This window comes from Pogona vitticeps, chromosome 1 (assembly GCF_051106095.1).
Source record: "Pogona vitticeps strain Pit_001003342236 chromosome 1, PviZW2.1, whole genome shotgun sequence".
NCBI classification, from domain to species: domain Eukaryota; kingdom Metazoa; phylum Chordata; class Lepidosauria; order Squamata; family Agamidae; genus Pogona; species Pogona vitticeps.
The window spans coordinates 95422774-95444757 of NC_135783.1; the positions used below are offsets into that span (position 1 = coordinate 95422774).

At 41.7% G+C, this 21984-nt stretch overlaps 1 protein-coding gene and 1 pseudogene across 5 annotated transcripts in view; both read left to right on the forward strand.

Moving 5' to 3' along the window:
- Positions 1–21984, forward strand: part of METTL24 (methyltransferase like 24) — a 161162-nt gene that overhangs the window by 60412 nt on the left and 78766 nt on the right. For all 5 annotated transcript variants that reach the window (XR_002301233.3, XR_012086497.2, XM_078385103.1 and 2 more), the window contains 2 exons: positions 2729–2868; positions 9474–9702. Coding sequence is in view for 3 of the 5 variants with exons in the window: in XM_078385103.1 (XP_078241229.1) it covers positions 2729–2868; positions 9474–9702 (369 nt within the window). In the remaining 2 variants the exon portion in view is untranslated. The remainder of the gene's footprint in view (positions 1–2728; positions 2869–9473; positions 9703–21984) is intronic.
- On the forward strand, positions 12541–12693 carry LOC140703499 (U1 spliceosomal RNA; annotated as a pseudogene).

Consider the following 21984-nt stretch of genomic DNA (forward strand, 5'->3'; position numbering starts at 1 on the left):
GGAAATTGTAAAATTAACTCTTGTGTCAATGTTTAAAATTTAAAATGTTTATACCATTTATTTGGTTTTATTAATACATTAATTTCAACATTAGTTCAGTGGACTACGTACTGAGGGTGAATGCTACTCCATCCCTGAAAGGAAAGCCACCTATATACCCCTTAACTGATTAGGTTTGTAATTCATAGTCTAATCCTGAGAATATAAATGGAATTAAACTGCAACACTGAAACTGTTAAGACAGTTGCCAAGCTACCTTGTGTCTCTGGGCTTCTGGGAGTTACAGTTTAAGACTACCAAAAGCTTCAAGACTGGGAACTACTGCTTTCTAAAGAGCTGATTAGCTACTCCTAGTATACTGCTTTAGTACAGTACTGTGAGAAGCTTTGTCTGAGCGTATAGGCTTTATTAAAATATTCCTCACAGAGATGCTAGCTTATCTGATCCCAGGCAGCTACTATTATTCGTTCATCAGTAGGTGTGACTTCCTTGTCTTGCTTAGCAGAGCTTCCTCTTAGCTTTATCTTGTGACTGTTGAGTTGTGTCTTTGTTCCAATAATGTTATTTTTTCTGAGGCAGATTTTAATGAAGCCTGTACTGTCAGGCATGATACTCGGTGTGGGGTTGTGGACAAAATGACACAACCCCAGGTTGTGGGCTCAGAAGGCCCGGAGTGTGAATCCCTGCTCAGCCATGAAAGCTCACTGGGGTTGTAGAACTGATAAAATCACTCTTTAAATATCTCATTTACTTTGAAATCCCTATTAGGGTTGCTATAAGCTGGTTCTGATTTAATGGTTCATAACATAACATACTCTTAGGCAAAGCTTCTTACAGCTGAAGAGGTGTACTGGGAGTGGCCAACTAGCTTGTTGTACAGCAATGGTTCCCAACCTTAGGGCTCCTGACAGTCTTGTGTTAGAACTGCCAAAACCCCAAAGAAGTATCAAAAACTCTTACCTGTGATAATTGAGGCTTCCAGATGTTACAGTCCAAATGCATTTATACAGCCAAATTTTAGCTACCGAATATAAATCTAGCTAGAATTTGGCTGTATAAATGCATGTGGACTGTAACATCTGGAAACCTCAGTTCAACCTCAGATATGCAGATGATACCTCTCTGATGGCAGAAAGTGAGGAGGAATTAAGGAATCTCATGATGAGGGTGAAAGAGGAGAGCGCAAAAAATGGTCTGAAGTTCATTAAAAAAACCTCACCTCCTGGCAAACAGAAGGGGAAGATATGGAGGCAGTGACAGATGTTACTTTCTTGGGCTCCATGATCACTGCAGATGGTGACAGCAGCCACGGAATTAAAAGACACCTTCTTCTTGGGAGGAAAGCGATGACAAATCTAGACAGCATCTTAAAAAGCAGAGACATCACCTTGCCAACAAAAGTCCGCATAGTCAAAGCTATGGTTTTTCCAGTAGTGACGTATGGAAGTGAGAGCTGGACCATAAAGAAGACTGACCGCCGAAGAATTGATGCTTTTGAATTGTGGTGCTGGAGGAGACTCTTGAGAGTCCCCTGGACTGCAAGGAGAACAAACCTATCCATTTTGAAGGAATTCAACCCTGAGTGCTCACTGGAAGGACAGATCCTGAAGCTGAGGCTCCAATATTGTGGCCATCTCATGAGAAGAGAAGACTCCTTGGAAAAGATCCTGATGTTGGGAAAGTGTGAAGGCAAGAGGAGAAGGGGATGACAGAGGACAAGTTTGGACAGTGTCATCGAAGCTACCGACATGAATTTGACCAAACTCCGTAAGGCAATGGAAGACAGGAGGGCCTGGCATGCTCTGGTCGATGGGGTCACGAAGAGTCGGACATGACTTAACAACTAAACAACAACAATAAATCTATATTTAAAGGAACTATAGCTCTTAGAGCTAACCCACTCCACTTGACAGGACAGCATACAACTAGTATGTTTAATAAGTAAAACTCCTGTTGCTTCACTTTTAAATGCGTTTTTAAACATTAAAAGATTTTGAGGGCATCTTACTGCTATTGATTTTTTTTTAAACGTTATACATTTACCTGTTCTGTAATTCTTTAAATCAGGTGTGGAAGTATAGTGGGGGGCAGTGCAGCTGTCAGAGCACTGGTACAACCTAGCACATGAATTCATTTAGAGCTTGAATATTTACTTTAATCAAATACAGCTCCCAGAATCCTCCAGCCAGCACAGCTGATAAATTGCAATCCAATCAAATAACGTTCCAGACAGCATTCAAAGGCCAGTCCACACACAAAAATTGCGGTAATAAAATCTGGAAGGGTTACTGTTGCATGAGTCATTATGCCCAAGCAGGTAATTGGGAGATAAGACATTATCCTTTAAATAATGCCAAGGGCAAAATTTAATCCAAGATTTGAAAGAAAAAAAATAAATAAATTGACTTTTGCAGTTGAGGAAGCTGTCCTTGAAAAAATGTGTTCAGTGTGTAATATTCACTGGAATTCAATTATTTGTCTATTATGTTTCACTGTTCTCCTGCTGGACTTCTTTTGATCCAGCACATCCTTTCTTTAGCAAAGCAAACAAACAAGAAATAAATCCAGCAGCCTGTTTGCCTCTCCTCTAGTTTGTCAACCATGTAATAGCTACACCATTTCCTCTAAGATATGGACTAGTTCTTACTTCTTCTTGCAAAATAAATGTGATAGATGTTTCAGAGATACTGCAACATAGCCTGAAAGAAGGATTTGCTTTTTTAAACAGATTTCATGTGATCACATGGACATGAAAGACCTGCTAGGAAGCCCTGACAGGCTGGCAAAACCCTGGCCAGTCTGCTTGGATGACAGATTCAGTTTAGTTCATCAAATCAAAAGCAAGGAGTGTCGCCTGTACTCACTAGGGTAAGTGTCCTCTCTAAACTATGTGTATATATGGCAAGGGAACCATTTCACAATCCCATTGCTCTTAATGTGGTGTGTTAACAATATTTTATGTAATCTTGTTTACAGTATATTATTTTTTTAAAGAATTCTTCCTACATGGAAAAATGGAGGCCAAGACAAACTACCTATTCTGAATAGATGCATTCAGTGATATTTACACTCTCCTCCATACTTAAATTATACAAGCCAAACCATGTAAGTTCCACGCTTTGGAGAAGTTTAATATATTCTCGAAGGCTTTCACGGCCGGGATCTAATGGTTGTTGTGGGTTTTTCGGGCTCTTTGGCCATGTTCTGAAGGTTGTTCTTCCTAACGTTTCACCAGTCTCTGTGGCCGGCATCTTCAGAGGACAGCAAACTGTGCTCTGGTGTCCTCTGAAGATGCCAGCCACAGAGACTGGCGAAATGTTAGGAAGAACAACCTTCAGAACACAGCCAAAGAGCCCGAAAAACCCACAACAACCATTTGGAGAAGTTATTTTTGATGGGGATATTCAGCTCCTGGAATTCCGACTGGGGAATTCTGAGAACTGTAATCCAAAAACATTACTTTTCCAAGCCATGGTTCCTAGTTGATTCAAGTATAAACCCATTTTCATTCTTCATAGAACACAATAGTACCTGGTCAGACACCCAGTGTGCTCCTTCATGTTGTTATTTCCACACACTTTGAGACACCGGAGCCCATTCTTGAACATCCACTTGGCTCTGTGGAAAATCTTCACCTTTTTTTTGTTAAAACTCAAACCCTTAGGTAATGCTGCAACTTGAAACTTTTCAGAAGATGTATTTTTCTTCCCTTCCTTTTCCCTCTTCTTTGATCTGTGCGGCCAAGCAGTCACTGTGGATGTTTATTTGATACTTGCCACTAGAAAATGAAGAGATGCTTAATACATTTTTAAAATAAAGGAGTAAAATGCAAAGGGTTCGAATGGCAAACAATAAAAACAGGATAAAGACATTTCATGCAGCCTTTTATCTAGTCTAAGCCTAATCCTGATACGCAAACCTATCTAATCCTAACGGTATCTCTTTTCACGCCACACTTTTTCTAACTTTATATCCATCTCAATGTAGTATCCCTACTACGTCAAGGTACTGGTAAAGGACACTCTGACACTCATCCAGCAGATATTTCCAGAAGACATCAAGGCCCTCTTCCAACACTGCCTAACAACCAGCTACTTTCAGTCGGATAATGAATTCTATGAACAGATGGAGTGGCCATGGGCAGCCCCCTCAGCCCAGTTATAGCAAACCTCTACATGGAACATTTCGAAAAACAGGCCCTGGCTTCAGCACCCTTTGCACCCACAGTCTGGTCCTGATACATGCATGATACCTTCACTGTTTGGAACCACGGTGAAGAAAAACTGGAAGAATTTCTAAACCATCTCAACAGCATCCACCCAAATATACAATTCGCCATGGAAAAAGAAATAGAGGGCCAACTCCAGATGTCATGGTCATATGCAAACCTAACCTCCTATTGGGACACAAGGTCTACAGAAAACCCACCCACAGAGACTGGTACCTACACAAAAACTCCAACCACCACCCACAATCAAAAAGAGGCATAATCAAAACACTGATAGATCATGCAAACTGGAGCTGTGAAGTTCAATTTCTCAGCACTGAACTCAGCCATCTGAATTGGGCCCTACAGGCAAATGGCTATTCCAAGAATGAAATCACAAGAGCCATCAAGCCAAGAGAACAACACCAAACTGAAGAGGAAAAAGAGTCAACAACAAATTAAGTATTTCTGCCATACATCAAAGACGTCACAGACCGCATAGGGAAACTTTTGGAAAAAACACAACCTACAAACAGTACTCAGGCCCATCATAAAAATACAACAAATATTATGGTCTGCAAAGGACAAAAGGGATGCCCTCACCACTGCAGAGGTATACTGGATGTCTTGCAGTTGTGGCCAGGTATATATTGGAACCACAAAAACGTAGCATCCACACCAGAATCAAAGAACATGAAAGACACTGCAGACTAAAACAACCGGAAAAATCAGCAGTAGCTGAACATGTCCTAAAACAAGCTGGACATGAAATTCTATTTCAAAATACTGAAGTACTGGACAACATCAGCAATCATTATGTTAGACTGCACAGGGAAGCCACTGAAATCCACAAACACCATCAGAGCTTCAACAAAAAAGAAGAGTCTTTTTGTTATTGTTGTTTAGTTGTTAAGTCGTGTCCTACTCTTCGTGACCCCATAGACCAGAGCACATCAGGCCCTCCTGTCTTCCACAGCCTCATGGAGGTGGGTCAAATTCATGTTGGTTGCTTCGGTAACATTGTCCAACCATCTTGTCTTCTGTCGTCCCCTTCTCCTCTTGCCTTCACACTTTCCCAACATTAGGGTCTTTTCCAGGGAGTCTTCTCTTCTCATGAGATGGCCAAAGTATTGGAGCTTCAGCTTCAGAATCTGTCCTTCCAGTGAGCACTCAGTGTTGATTTCCTTCAAAATGGATAGGTATAGGTTTGTTCTAAAACTCAACAAAGCCTGACTCCCAGCACTGAAAAATACAGCCTGCAAAAGGTCAACAAACTCAACCCAGCCACAAGGACCGGTGATCACTGCACACAAAAGACTAGCTAATGACACCCATCCATCACAGTGATAGATCATCTCTCCCTCTTATCACATCAGTACATCCACACACACACACACAAAAAACACAGATCACCATAATCTCCTGAAAAGCACAAAAGCTGATCCCACAGCTACAAATACTCAACTATCCCACAAACTGCATCAGAGCACAGACAGAGTTCTGACTCCTGTCCTCTGAAGATGCTGGCCACAGAGACTTTCGAAACGTTAGGAAGAAAAACCTTAAGAACACGGCCAAACCGCCTGAAAAACTTACAACAACCATCAGTTCTGAAATGGCCAGCAATGAGTCCAGATCTGAATCCCATAGAACACCTGTGGAGAGATCTCAAAACAGCAGTTGGGAGAAGGCATCCTTCAAATCTGAAGGCCCTGGAGCAGTTTGCAAAAGAAGAGTGGTCCAAAATTCCAGTAGAGAGGTGTACAAAACTCATTCATTTATTTTAGTTTTTTTCCCAAAGGTGGTGCTACCAAATATTAAGTTAAGGGTGCCAATATATACAATGACTGTATGTATATTAGCATACATTTTTTTCTTTTTGAAGAAATTACACAACCATCAACTTTAATTCCTTGAAATTCTACTCAGATCACAATCTTTCAGTGAGATGGGGCCATAACTCTGCTCTTTGGTGTATGGCTTCACAGAGAAGTGGTTTTGTTCTGAGTGAAATCTCCTTGAAATATGCTTCTTATCTAATATATCTCTATTTATAAAAGAGAAAATTAAGACCAGCTGGAATTTATGGGTTCTTTCCAGAGGATAACTGTAGAAGGAACAAATATTTTAGACTAAAAAGCAGACAGCCTTACAATAAATATGTATTGAATGAATTGGGAAGATAGTGATGGAAAGCAAAAAACATTTGGTACAAGTGTGATGCAAAAATAGTTCAAAGGGGCTGGAAGCTAACTTGTCTGGAAACTGTCTAGTTATTACATTCATAGGGAGATATATAACACAGTGAGAAAAATATGAATTGATCTGCTGTGAAGTCATATCCAGGAAGTCAAGTTGACTCAGGTGAATTTGCTTTAACTGACATTAAATTCTCCACAGATGTCAGGAGAGATAGAAAGGGAAAATGATTAAATGGTTTTGTTTGCAGCTTATTAATGTAGCACTTGTGCAGCCCTCCAGATTTGCAGGAGGCACAGCTACAAAAGGACCACATTAATAAGCTGTAAACAAGGGCCAAGTGGCAATTTCCTCCTCTCACTCCCCTCCTCAAATTCTTTTCCTTCTCTAGTGTTGGATGGAAAACTATGGATTGGGGAGGGGATGACATCCAGGCTGATTTGCAGTGACTTTTATACCATGTAGTAAAATATTTCTTAATGTGGTTGCATCTTCAGACTATAATTCCATCCGGCCTTCTATTATCAACTTTGAAGTGGGTGTCTTGGTGGTCTCCCATCTAAGGTCCAACAGAGTCCAGTGTTTGCATGGTAGTGTGATGATATAGTGAACAAATATGTATTATAAGCGGGGGAATGGATTTGACTGCAGTCATTCATATTTGAGATGAGGGTATTTGTGTCTGTGTATGAATACGAATACCCCCGCACAGCTGGAGTTAATGAGGGTCCGCCCCCTGGGGCCGGACCGTCTACTCATGCTTCCGCTGCCGCTGGCCCTGCTCTTCCTTCCATTCACTCTGGAGTGCCCAGTCCGCTAGCCATTTGTCAGCCTTGCAGGGAGACTCGTCTTCCCTCCTTTTGCCAGGAGTGGCCAACCGACCGGGCGCTCTGGAGCAATTGGAAGGGAAAGTGGGGCCACCAGCAGTGGCGGACGCATGAGTGGACGGTCCAGTCCCAGGGAGCCAAACCCTCAGTCACTCCAGCTGTGTCTGGGTATTCGTATACAAATATAAATACCTCCCTCTCTATTCAAGATATAGCTGGATTAGATCAGTATAATGTACTGTGCACAGAGACAGTGCTTTTGTGGAGTGTACACTTCAGATAGCCCAGAATACAGCTACTAGCAAAAAGACCATCTGAGCCCCCCCCCCCATGTGATTCCCATTATACAGGTCAAGGTACTGTATGTGCCTTCCAGTTTTCAAAAGGAGATCTCCAAGACGTGAATGTGTTGTGTCTAGAAAAGAGGGGGGCATACCAACATTTTATGTTTCTTTCATGTTCCCTCTTTCAGGTAACTTTTTTGTGACTTTTCACCCTTTGTCAAATTACTTGGTAAATTTTTCATCTAGTAGCCTTTTGAGGGCTGTCAATGGCCAATCAGAATGTTGGGTTGGGGCAGGAATTCAGAATCTGTAAAAAGGGCCTGAAACCCAGTGAGGAGTGTTCTCTACTTCAGTGATTCATTGTGATATTACTGTGTGTTGTGTTACTGGTGTCATCCATCTTCGATTGCTCCATGCCTGCCAACTTTGTCTTGGATCCCTTCCCTTTTTTTTTGCCTTTTATTTACAGTAGTTATTTATTTTTTGGCAGGGGAAGAGTCCCCTCTTCCCATTTCTTTGAATTTTGTTTCCTGCAGCTGAAGAGGTCTCCTTGGAAATATTTTTTGGACTTTTAACTTGTGATTTCTCTGGAGATTTTTCCCTCTTTGTGGGACACTTTGTTGTTGTTGTTGGTTTTTTTTTTTGCTGTTTTTTTTTGTTTTCTTTCCTTTGTTAGATTATTTTTGTTGCTGCCTGCTGGACTTAAAGAAGAGGGGGGAAGGTATGAAGTGGTGTGGGGAGAAAAATTTTCCCAGATTCTAGTATCTTTGGTTGGAGGGGCCTTTTATTTTCATTTTCATTTTTTTTTTGTCCTTGCATTCAAGGTTATCTTAAGATCCATCTCACTCCATTCCAATCTATCAAGCACTCCAATCAGCTATTGAAAGGCTGTTGAGCTGACAGTGTCTTCGCTGCTGAGAAGCTCTTCAGCTGTAAAAGCATTGTCTCTGTAGCAGAATGTCCTCTTTACAGAAGTCTTGTGCATTTTACAGCTGGCCTGTCACTTGCCTTTTGGGGAAGGCCTCATTTTTACTTTATCTACTTTATTAATTTATTGCATTATTGCCTCCTCACTTCCACTCCCCCCAGGCACATGTGTACCTAAAGTGGTGATATTATTTTGGCATTTGAGGCAGAAAATCTCACAGTTGCTTCTCTTTTCTTTGCAGTAAAAATGGACCACAATAAATTAAATAATGAACTATGTGACTCCTGAAATCTACTGTCCAAGGCAGACACCTTACTCTGCCCAATGACAGGACTGGTCTCAGGATGAAACAAAAGTTTTGCTTTGCCGCATTTTGCAGTCCTCGTTCAATTAAAGATTAGGAGGAACTTCCTGATGGCAAGAGCTGTTCACATGGAACAGACTACCTCAGAAAATGGTGGACTCTTTGTTTTCTAAGTACAACATGACCGTTTGTCAGGAATGTTTTAATTGTGAATTTTCTTGCATTGATGGGGAATTGGACAAGATGATCCTTTGGACTCTGCTCCAGTTCTCCAATTCTGTGACTCATCCAGCAATTGTACAGCTGCTCTACTTTGTGTCTGCTTGGATATACTCAACACATTCTCAGGATGCTAAAGCTTGCTTGTTTAAAGACAAAATGCCTGAGGCAAGGATCATAGTTTGCTCCTAGATCAGCTGAGTTCCTGACTAGAAATATTTGGGATGGGAGAAAATGCAACAGTGAGTCATACAGTGGCTTACAGACTGACAAGTTTTATTTGGCCCAAACTTTTGTAGACCATAGCTCTCTTCTTTAGAGGCAACAGATGTATCTGAAGAGGTGACTAAAGTCTCTAAAAGCGTGCCAAATAAAATTTGTTAGATTTTGAGGTCCCATAAGATAGCTTGTTGGATCCTGCTCCTTCTCCTCTTCTTCTTCTGTATTTCTTGTTTTTATATTACAGTAACTGTTCCCTTCTGTTTGTTTTGTTTGCTTCAATAAGCTTGGGAAGCGAAGACAACCAGTTTGAGGTCAGCATGGCCAACAGTGGATGTGAGGTGCATCGTTTTGATCCAGGTATCAAAGCAGCACACATTCAGGAAGGAAAGCACCTCTGGTACCATCGCGTATCAATAGACTGGCGGGATCCTAACCCAATAATTGCTGCTCATAAGCTTCGCATCAATACCAAGAAGCTTGGCACTGTATTACATGACTTTGGGCACAATAAGGTAAGGCTTCTTCTACTATTCAAAGGGCTTTGTGGAACACAGAGGCTGCTGTTGGGCTCATAAACCTCGATCTCTATAGCTGACTTTTCTCCCTTAGAGTACAGGCAAACTGCATTTATATAAATGGGCCTGAGAAGATCCATGGTGTGGATGCTAATCAAAAGTTTAAATATTTAGGAGTAATAAAATAATGGAGTTGGAAGGGGCTTATAAGGCCATCAAGTCCTTCTCCCTTCTCGGTGCAGGAATCCAAGTCAAAGGACAATGGATTGATGGATTTATTGATTGATGGATTGATGGACTGATGGATTGATGGATTGTTCCATTAGTGTTGTCACTATCTGGGTGGTTCACAATATGCAGTAAAATCATAAACATCATATAATATGTCAAAAATGCAATAAAATACAGTGGTGCCTCATATAACGAGTGCACCGTTGAACGATGAATCCGCATTGCGATGTGGATTTCCCCATCGCTAATGCGAGGGCATGCTTGCATTACGATGGGGGGAACAGCTGTTCTGCGGCTCCAAAATGGCCGCAGGAACACAAAAAATGGGTGACGGCACACCCAAGATGGCCGCCGGCACAAAAAATGGCCGCTGGTACACCCAAGATGGCCACCGGCACAAAAAATGGCCGCTGGAACACCCAAGATGGCCGCCGGGACGCTCAAAATGGCCACTGGTACACCCAAGATGGCCGCCAGAACAAGGGAAAACATCGGAGAACGGTGAGTTTTGGGCCCATTTGGGGTTTTTGATCCGTTTTACGATGTTTTCCCATAGCGAAGGTTAATCCGGAACGGATTAACCTCGCTATGCGGGGCACCACTGTACAATAAATCTTGTCACTAGCTAAAAACTACCTTCAAATAAAAATGCATAAATTGAAATCCATTTGAACATCTCACAACAATATTTACAACTGGCAGAAGGCAGCTTTATTTAATTCAGTCTTAATTAGCTTCCTAAAAACAAAGAGGAATGGTGCCCAACAAACCTCTGTAGGAAGCTTGTTCCAGAGGGAAGGGGCCACGACTTAAAAAACTAATTTCTGTTTGTTTGTATTTGCTGGTACCTATAATCAGTCTGGCCACTGCATTTTAGACCTGCTGAAGTTTCCATACTGTTTTCAAGGGCAGCCCTATATAGAGAGTGTTGCAGTAGTCTGTTTTAGAGATTACCAGCACATGAGGTACCGTATTTTTTGCTCCATAAGATGCACCGGACCTTAAGACGCACTTAATTTTTAGAGGAGGAACACAGGGGAAATATATTCTGAACCCAATAGTGTAATAAAATATTTAATAAACTATAACAGAATAACATTTGAACCATGTAAAGTGAACAGCAGTCAACAGTGGCATTAATATAGACCATTATCAGCCAGTGATAAGACCTATACCACTCTACCTATATTTTACATTTCCTTTCATCCACCTCCTCCCCATGCTTATAGAAATGTCTCAATGACAGATGAGATTGTTGTGCAACTCTGCCCAGCTACAGCTCAAGCCTATATTAAGTTAGAAATGGTTTGTCTGATTTGGCACTGCATTGAGAGGTTCCTTTTAGTTGTGTGGAGGATAAATATTGGAATTAAACTATTTAACAGCTGGTTTTCCTTATTTACTTTAGGTTATGCAAAAGAACAGCAGCACAAAGCTTAACCCAATCCCATTCACCAGCAGTAGCACATGCTCAGCATAAGACCAAATCTCCATTTTCTGACATAATTGAACGTTTATAGCATGCAAGGTACAACAGGTTAGGCCACACAAAGCCATGAACAATGTTCTTGACGAGCCAAAAAAACTGAATGCAAACTATAGTAGCTGAAATCAGGAAGCAGGTACTGTAATCCAGTTAGAAGTCACGAGGCACAGTTAGTTTCCTTGCTGCAACACCCTTTGGAAATACATTCTCTAATAGATGCCCAGAACTAGTTGAAAGGTTTGCAAGTTGAATCCAAATTTCCCATAGAAATGCATTGAAAATTAATGCATTTTTAGGGGGGGGCGAAGGTCAGAAACTTTAAAAAACTTAAAAGAAAGTCACTTACCAGGTACTGTAGACTGAGCCTTGCTCTTCACAGTGCCTTGGTAGACCCCAGAACAGCCAAAAAAGAGCCCCAAACAGCTAAAAGCCAGCAGGCAGACGGCAGCCATTTTGTGCTCTTCTCCGCTCCTGCTCCTTCCCCCTCCCCTCTCCCCACCTAACAGCTGATCGGTGTTGGTCTGAAAGGTTTTGCAGGCAGCTTTTAAAGCAAGTACCCCTATGCATGTTTCTACAAGCAGGTTTCAGCTCAAACGAAGCACCTTTTCACCCAAGCACAGTTTAACCCAAAACAAGCCGCTTTTAAAGCAAGTACCCCTATGCACGTTTCTACACAAGCAGGTTTCAGCTCAGATGGAGCACCTTTTCACCCAAGCACAGTTTAACCCAAAACAAGCAGCTTTTAAACTACATTTTACATTTGAAAACGACAATACCAGGCAGTCCCAGGTCTCTCTCCCAGCAATTTAACTGCTTGGGCTAGCAAGGAAGCAGACAAGCAGCCTCTTCACTAACTGAAAGTTTGAATTTCCCCGCTTTCCCTGCCTTCCCCACATATTAGGTATGCTAATATCTGTGCACTGGAGGATTGTGGGAGGAACATTCCAGCCCCTGATGGGGGTCCTGTGGGGCACCCCAAAACACTGAGTAGGTCTCTTGGCCTCTTTCAGGACTGGGGCTGTGCAGCCCTGCTCTGATCAGGAGATGCAGCCAGGGGGTCACCATTCCTTTTGGGGGATAGGGCACAGAAAAGGGAAGAATTTTCAGGGGCCGTTCCAACTCATACCTGGCAAGGGAGATACCATTATTGTAAAAGTGGTTTTCCCAGGGTAAGGCTTATTGCACTCTGGATGTACTGACCCCTGTGATTTCCCCAAATGTGGGAAAATCAACTGCCTAAGTGGAGGACTGTGTGGTTTCCCCTGGTCTTTCTAGAATTACTCTTTCCCCTTTGGTCCTTGGCTGTTTTCATTGCCTGCTGCCATAGGCCTGTTAGCCTTGCTGGTTTTCCAGATGGGCTGCAAGAAGCAGATCCTGGAAAGCCAGCAGTGCAGAATGGTGAGGTCCAAATAGCAAGCAGTCTTTGGTGCCAGTTCAGAGGCCTCCCAGCATGGCAGTGGGAGGCTTCTGGGTGGTGGTGGCTGAACCCTTTTTTACTGTATTTGCTCCATAAGACGCACATACTTCCCCCCACTTTTTTGGGGGGGAAAGTGCGTCTTATGGAGCAAAAAACCAGTATTTCTTATCCAGTTAGGATTGCTGCTGGGCAATCAAGTGAAGCTGATAAACATTCTCTTCTGTACTGACCAGTTTTTACTATATCATGGATTGGACAGCTACGATATGAGAAATTAACGATGTGTTGTTGATAAATGAGGTGCTTTGGAAGAACATAAAAGGGAAAATAGTAATGTTTTGAAGCTAATTGCCAAGCACCCCTTTAACTTCATTAGATTCCCCCCATTTCTCCATGTCAAAAGATTTGCAACTTGAGTTCTTTAGTGGCTTTCAGATTTAGCAGTGACCAAAACTGTACAGTCATCTTAACTGAAGAAAAAAAATTATAAAGATAGGAAAACATTTGCAACTATAATTGGAACAGCAGAGGATTATAACAGGATTGTTTATATTCAGAACGCTGCTATTTTTCCCTTCAGTGACACCAGTAGCAGAAATCGTCTGGCTTCAAATAGTAGTAGTTCTGTCTTTTCTGAGCTTGCTTAACCTCCTTTTAGGGAATTGCAAACGCAGTAGAAGAGTTCCAAACTTTTTGCCAGAGCATACTTTGAAAAGTTCATGGCATGCTAAGCTTGCATACTTTCGAGTTACTGCTGGCCTTGAGAGTGTGCAGAGATGAATTAATGTGCTAATACATCTTGATGCCTGCAGGTAGCACTGCTTGCTTTTTTTGGTTCTTTCAAAAAAAAATAGGGACAGACTTAGCTAAGGAGACCAGCTCCAGGCCTTGACAAAGCTATAAAATATAAAATGTCACTGTAAAGCACTGTGTGCTATTTTCTAAGATATTAATGCTTAGTTGTACCATCTTGACTGTTCTGAAATTACAGAAGGTAAAAATGACATTCTTCTTCTTTTAATCACAGCTGAATCCCATTATAATCCATCTTGAAGACAAAGGATATATGATTCCAGATTTTGATAGCTCTAACATTTAGTGTAGAGGTATTTTTCAAGGGACTGTAGAACTCTACTTTCTTGTTTCTTACTGTTTTTTATGATTTTTCAGTGATATACTTATGTTCTGTAAATGTGTATATTAGGCTTTGCCAGAATGTCATTCTGTATAGATTTCTGACTGCTTCTTCATTCCACTTTTTATTTAATTTTATAAAGGCATGCACACGCGCACACGCACACACATGCACACACCCACACCCAATAATGAACAAGCCAGGATTTAGATACTCTTAATTAAGAGTGCACTGAGGAGTTGTTATTTACAATGATTCATAAGGAGATGCCATGTTGTGCAGAATGTATCGCTTGCTTGGGCGTGCCTTGTATTTCAAATTGGGAGGGTCAATTTCTCTGTAAGGGCTAAAGACTATAACCTGGAGTTCTAGTCATCTGTAGTAAAGAGGTATAGATTTCTTCCAGATCAGCAAGGCATAACAAATTAAAGTCTTTGTGCCACATGTTGCTTCTCCAGGTGCTGGTTCAGTTCCAAGCTAATTTGCACAGTATGTACAATATGACTGATGGGTTTGGTAGGGTGCAGGCATATCTTCTCACAAACTAGTTCCTTTCCTGTGGGTGTATTTTATTTCTCAAGCTGAAATGTTCTTCTATTTTGAAACGACTATAACATATGAAGTACATTTTGGAGTTTTATTTGCAGCCTTGCATGCTCTCTCTAGTTTGTGTGACTAGAAGGGACTTTTCTAGTCTATCCAGCACTAGCCAATCATTCTTCCCAGTGTCTGATTTCAAAGAGAACCCTGCCTCTGTGCTGAGTGCTTTTTCCCTCTCTTTACTTAGTTGGCATCCGTTTATTTGTTGTTGATCTGTTTGTAACTGCAAGTAAAGAATTTTTTTTCTTTCTCCTACAAATGTCTTAGAGTGAGTTACTGAGTCCTTAAGTGGCAGTTAATGAGAAAAATGTGGACTATCTGCAGAACCTGAAGCTATTCTTCTCTATGGGTTTCTTTTTCTACTGTGTACTAAAAGATTTTTACCAGAAATTTTACACTGTACAGCAGCATGGTGGCCAGATTCGAAAAAGGACACAGATTGCTTTTGCTTTCAAACTGTTTATGAATGTCATAAAAATAGAGAAAGCGTCCAAAAAGCAAAGTGGAATTTAAACGGAATTTCTGACATTGTACCTCTTAGTATAAGTTACTAGAGACAAGCACAGGATTAGATCTTCCCCTTTGTTAGGATTGTTTGGTATTTATACTTCCAGAAAGTGGTGGCCATCGTGCTCAGCTTGTTGTAACTACTGAGTTGGAATAACTGTATTGGAAACTAATATTAGAGAAAAGAAAAATAAATTACTGTTTATTGTTTAAGGGAATTCATTTGTAGTACAGCAGAAGTGGAAAGGTTCCCTTATTCACAGAACTGGCTCTGGTGCTCGTATGCTTATTATGGGGAAAACCCATGTGTACAGGGGAACACCTCTCTAGCAAAGAGAACAGGAATAAAACAGACGTGACCTTAAAGCAGTGGTTCCCAACCGTAAGTAATCCAGGTGTTCTTGGACTGCAACTCCCAGTAGACCTGGCCAACTCAGCTAGTGGTGAAGGCTTTCGGGTATTGCAGTCCAAGAACTCCTGGGTTACTCATGGTTGGGAAACACTGCCTTAGAGGAAGGAGAAAGAGGCCGCAGAACTATCATGGACCTTGCTCTTAGCTCTCAAGGCAATTCTTTTCTTTAACATATTGATTGGTGTGTATGTTGTTGGATGTTAAATGTCCTTCAAATGGTAGAGCCTGGCAGCCAAATGATTGACCACCTTGAGCTGAAAATCCATACAATCATTCTGCTGTTGTTGGATCAGGGTGGGTGGCTTTGAGTTTAAATATCATTTCGGCAGAGTTGAAGCCGTTTTGCTTCTGATTAATGTGGATATTTTGTTTACGAAAGATGTGAGTGAAACTGACAATACAGTTTACATTGCTTTCTCTGTTCTTGTGGGAAGCTTGGGAAAATTAAAGCTGCCCTACATCTTTTGTATTGAAGAGAGAGACTCTCAGAACCTGGTAATAATTAAGAGTGCACTGAAGTAAATACTGACACTGGAGCTCTATACATGCCAACTAAGAAGTTAGTCCCACTGAGTTCAGTGGGATTTACTTCCACCTATGTGAAACCTGATGCCTTTCATTTACTGACATAGCCAACATATTATCCTTGAGCCAAAGGATGCCAGAATTTTCTAAACTGGTTTAATTCAATCTCCACTGAATTCTTTTGATTCCCATTAGCAGTTGCTGCTAATTCAAATGATATTTCCTTAAAGTAAAAGACATGTGGTGCCTGCATTAAAAAGAACTCTTCTCATAAAATTGGCTGCATTTTCCTGACTAATCTGTCTATCCCATTTTTGTTGTTGCACAATTTAGCTTTTTTAAAAAAGATGCAGTGTTATAAGAAATTGTGCTTGGGTAAAGAAAACATTTGATGTCCTTCTGGAGGTCAACTTTTTAGGATGTTTTTATGCATCCTAAGGCTGGTTTTATGTTTGAGGCCCTGTCACTGCCCCTGACACACATTCATGTGTATATAGTTAGGGGCTACATAGATTACTGCATGCACAGAATACAGTGGAAATTCTTACCTGGACCACCTCCTTGCCCAGGGATCAAGCAGAATTATAGATGTGTTTCTTTCTTTCTTTTCTTGTGTGAAGAAAAGAGGAAAATGATTACCTCTGTTGTAGTTCTGCAGACATAAAGACAAATTTTACCTTTAATGGGTAAATTTACATTCCATGTTTGCTCTAAAAAATAGCTATCAAGGTGATTTGCAAACTATTTAAAATAATAAAAACAGATAAAATTGCAGTTAGCTAAAATCATATAGCCACCCCCACTGGAACAGTAAATATAGTAAATATATAGTATTTGTGGGATTGATATCCATGGTTTGAAAATATTAAAAATATTAAATGAAAAAACTCAGAAATATGTATTTCCATGATCTGGCCACTAGAGGGAACCAGTTGTTGTTTAGTCCAGTGGTTCTTAACCTTTTTGAAAGAAACGCCCCCTTGAGCCATTGAGGAAGTTATCATCGCCCCCCCCCCCCGCGGTGATGATATTTATTTATTTATTTATTTATTTATTTATTTATTTATTTATTTATTTAAGACAGTTAAATCCAATGACCCCTGAAAACAAAATTAAATTCCAAGAAAATGAAATGCCCCCCAAAAAGTAACATTTAATGATTTAGTTGCAAGTGAATTTTAAGACGCAAAAAGAAATATAAAAAGGGCATAAAAACAAATGCAGGAACTAAAAATTTCAAGACAAAAAGTATGAAACTAAATTAAAATTGGAGGAAAATATATATTCATGCACACTGTAAAAAGGCTGCAGCCATCTTCACAGGTTTGGCTTGCTCCAGCGCCCCCCTACCGCCCCCCTTCTGCTCCAGCGCCCCCATGCCGCCCCTTTTCGTTCTACCGCCCCCCTGAAAAATGAAATCGCCCCCTGGGGGGCATTATCGCCCACGTTAAGAACCACTGGTTTAGTCATTAAGTTGTGTCCAACTCTTGGTGACCCCATGGACCAGAGCACGCCAGGCCTTCTTGTCTTCCACTGCCTCCCGGAGTTGTGTCAAATTCATGTTGGTTGCTTCGGTGACATTGTCCAACCATCTCGTCCTCTGCCGTCCCCTTCTCCTCTTGCCTTCACACTTTCCCAACATCAGGGGCTTTTCCAGGGAGTCGGCCAAAGTATTGGAGCCTCAGTTTCAGGATCTGTTCTTCCAGTGAGCACTCAGGGTTGATTTCCTTCAGAATGGATAGGTTTGTTCTCCTTGTAGTCCAGGGGACTCTCAAGAGTCTCCTCCAGCACCACAATTCAAAAGCATCAATTCTTCGGTGGTCAGCCCTCTTTATGGTCCACTTCCATACATCGCTACTGGAAAAACCATAGCGTTGACTATGCGGACCTTCGTTGGCAAGGTGATGTCTCTGCTTTTTAAGATGCTGTCTAAGTTTGTCATTGCTTTCCTCCCAAGAAGCGGGTGTCTTTTAATTTCTTGGCTGCTGTTACCATCTGCAGTGATCATAGAGCCCGATAGTAAAATCTGTCACTGCCTCCATATCTTCCTCTTCTATTTTCCAGGAGGTGATGGGACCAGTGGCCATGATCTTAGTTTTTTTGATGTTGAGTTTCAGACCGTTTTTTGCACTCTCCTCTTTCATCCCTCATTAAGAGTTTCCTTAATTCCTCCTCACTTTCTACCATCAGAGTGGTATCATCTGCATATCTGAGGTTCCATGCTTCAAATCATGTTTTGCACTCTCCTCTTTCACCCTCATTAAGAGGTTCTTTAAGTCCTCCTCACTTTCTGCCATCAGAGTGGTATCATCTGCATATCTGAGGTTGTTGATATTTCTTCCGGCAATCTTGATTCCGGCTTAGGATTCCTCCAGACCAGCCTTCCGCCTGATGTATTCTGCATATAAGTTAAATAAGCCGGGGGACAATATACAGCCTTGTCGTACTCCTTTCCCAATTTTGAACCAGTTGTTCCATATCCAGTTCTAACTGTCGCTTCCTGTCCCACATATAGGTTTCTCAGGAGATAGATAAGGTGGTCACGCACTCCCTTTTCTTTAAGAACTTGCCATAGTCTGCTGTGGTCCACACAGTCAAAGGCTTTTGCATGGTCAATGAGGCAGAAGTAGATCTTTTTCGGGAACTGTCTGGCTTTCTTCATAATCTAGCGCATGTTAGCAATTTGGTCTCTAGTTCCTCTCTAGTTCCTCTGCCCCTTCGAAATCCAGCTTGTACTTCTGGGAGTTCTCAGTCCACATACTGCTGAAGCCTACCTTGTAGGATTTTAAGCATAACCTTGTTAGCGTGTGAAATGAGTGCAATTGTACGATAGTTGGAGCATTCTTTGGCTTCCCTTCTTTGTGATTGGGATGTAGACTGATCTTTTCCAATCCTCTGGCCACTGCTGAGTTTTACAAACTTGCTGGCATATTGAGTGTATCACCTTCGCAGCATCATCTTTTAAGATTTTAAATAGTTCAACTGGAATGCCATCACCTCCACGGTCCTTGTTGTTAGCCATGCTTTCAAAGGCCCACTTGACTTCGCTCTCCAGGATGTCTGGCTCAAGGTCAGCAGTCACACTGTCTGGGTTGTCTGGGACATCCATATCTTTCTGGTATAATTCCTCTTGTGTATTCTTGCCACCTCTTCTTGTTGTCTTCTGCTTCTGTGAGGTCCCGACCATTTTTGTCCTTTATCATGCTCATCTTTGCACAACATGTTCCTTTAATATCTCCTATTTTCTTGATCTCTCGTTTTTCCCCTTTCTAATTTTTTCCTCTATTTCTTTGCACTGTTCATTTAATAAGGCTGTCTTGTTTCTCCTTGCTATTCTTTGGAAGTCTGCATTCAGTTTTCTGTAACTTTTCCTATCTCCCTTGCATTTTGTTTCCCTTCTATTTGCTATTTGTAAGGCCTCGTTGGACAGCCACTTTGCTTTCTTGCATTCCTTTTCTTTGGGATGGTTTTCGTTGCTGCCTCCTATACAATGTTACGAGCCTCCAGCCATAGTTCTTCAGGCACTCTGTCCACCAAATAGAGTTCCTGAAAACTGTTCTTCACTTGCACTGTGTGGAAGTGAGGGATTTGGTCTAGATCAGTGATGGTGAACCTATGGCACACGTGCTGTCACGCCGAGGCCTTGATTCTGGCACGCTAGCCATAGGTCGCTATTCCCCCCCATCCCCCTGCGCAGCCAAACCTCATGAGGCGGCTGCAGCTGGGATTCCCCCTTGTGCTGCCACATCCAGGTCCTCCAGGTTCATTGCCATGATTCCCCCTTAAAGGACTCTGGCACTCCAGCAGATATTTCCAGAAGACATCAAGGCCCTCTTCCAACACTGCCTAACAACCAGCTATTTCCAGTGGGATAATGAATTCTATGAACAGACAGATGGAGTGGCCATGGGCAGCCCCCTCAGCCCAGTTATAGCAAACTTTTACATGGAGCATTTTGAAAAACTAGCTCTGGCTTCGGCACCCCTCGCACCCACAGTCTGGTTCTGATATGTGGATGACAACTTTGCAATTTGGAGTCATGGTGAAGAAAAATTGGAAGAATTTCTTAACCATCGCAACAGCATCCACCCAAATATACAATTCTCCATAAAAAAAGAAATAGAGGGCCAACTCCTGTTCTTAGATGTCATGGTCATTTGCAAACCTGACCTCCTATTGGGACACAAGGTCTACAGAAAACCCACCCACACAGACCAGTACCTACACAAAAACTCCAACCACCATCCAGAGCAAAAAAGAGGCATAATCAAAACACTGGTAGTTCGTGCAAATCAGAACTGTGAAGCTCAGTTTCTCAGCACTGAACTCAACCATCTGAATTGGGCCCTACAGGCAAATGGCTACTCCAAAAATGAAATCACAAGAGCCATCAAACCAAGAATACTACACCGAACTGAAGAAGAAAAACAGCCACCCACAAATAAAGTATTTCTGCCATACCTCAAAGGGGTCACGGACCTCATGGGGAAACTTTTGAAAAAAACACAACCTACAAACAGTATTCAAGTCCACCACAAAAATACCACAAATCTTATGGTCAGCAAAGGACAGAAGGGACCCCCTCACCACTGCAGGAGTTTACCGGATACCTTGCAGTTGTGGCCAGGTATATATTAGAACCACAAAACGAAGCATCCACACCAGAATCAAAGAACATGAGAGAGACTGCAGACTAAAACAACCAGAAAAATCTGCAGTAGCTGAACATGCCCTAAAACAAACTGGACATGAAATTCTATTTCAAAATACTGAAATACTAGACAACACCAGCAATCATTACGTCAGACTGCACAGGGAAGCCATTGAAATCCACAAGCACCAGCAGAACTTCAACAAAAAATAGGAAAGTGTGAAGCTCAACAAAACTTGGCTCCCAGCTCTCAAAAATACAGTGTGCAAAAGGTCAACGAACTCCACCCAGCCACAGGGACGGGATCATTACACACAAAAGACCAGCTAACAACACCCATCCACCACAGTGACAGATAATCTCTTCTCCTTAGCACAACAATACACCCACAACAAGACACACTAATCACCCACCTACTAATCACCCATATCCTGAATAGGACAAAAGCCTATCTCATAGCCATAAATACTGCACTCTCAAGCCAGCTACACCAGAGCACAGAGTGCTGTCCTCTGAAGATGCTGGCCACAGAGACTGGCAAAACGTTAGGAAGAACAACCTTCAGAACACGGCCAAAGAGCCCGAAAAACCCACAACCATTCCCCCTTAAACCGCCACTTCCGGTTCTGGTCTTCCGGGTCTGGGTCTGGGTCCATGACCACCACAGCATGCCACCCACTGTTCCCCCCTCCCATTGTGGACACAGGAGCCGAAAAAGGTTCGCCACCACTGGTCTAGATTATTCCTGACTAGCCCAGTGGTTTTTCCTACTTTTTTCAGTTTAAGCTTGGATTTTGCTATAAGAAGCTGATGATCAGAACCACAATCAGCTTCAGGTCTTGTTTTTGATGACTGTATAGAGCTTCTCCATCTTTGGCTACAGAGAACATAGTCAATCTGATTTTGGTATTGCCCATCTGGTGATGTCCATGTGTAGAGTCACCTCTTGTGTTGTTAGAAAAGAGTGTTTGTGATGAGCAGCTTGTTCTCTTCACAAAACTCTATTAGCCTTTGCCCTGCTTCGATGTGAATTCCAAGGTGAAACTTAACTGTTGTTCTTTTTATCTCTTGACTCCCTACTTTAGCATTCCAGTCCCCTAGAATGAGAAAAACATCATTCTTTGGTGTCAGTTTTAGAAGTTGTTGTAAGTCTTCATAAAATTGGTCGATTTCAGTCTCCTCAGCATTGGTGGTTGGTGCATAAACTTGGATTACTGTGATGTTGAAAGGTCTGCCTTGGATTCACATTGAAATCATTCTATCATTTTTGAGATTGTATCCCAGTATAGCTTTTCCTACTCTTTTGTTGACTATC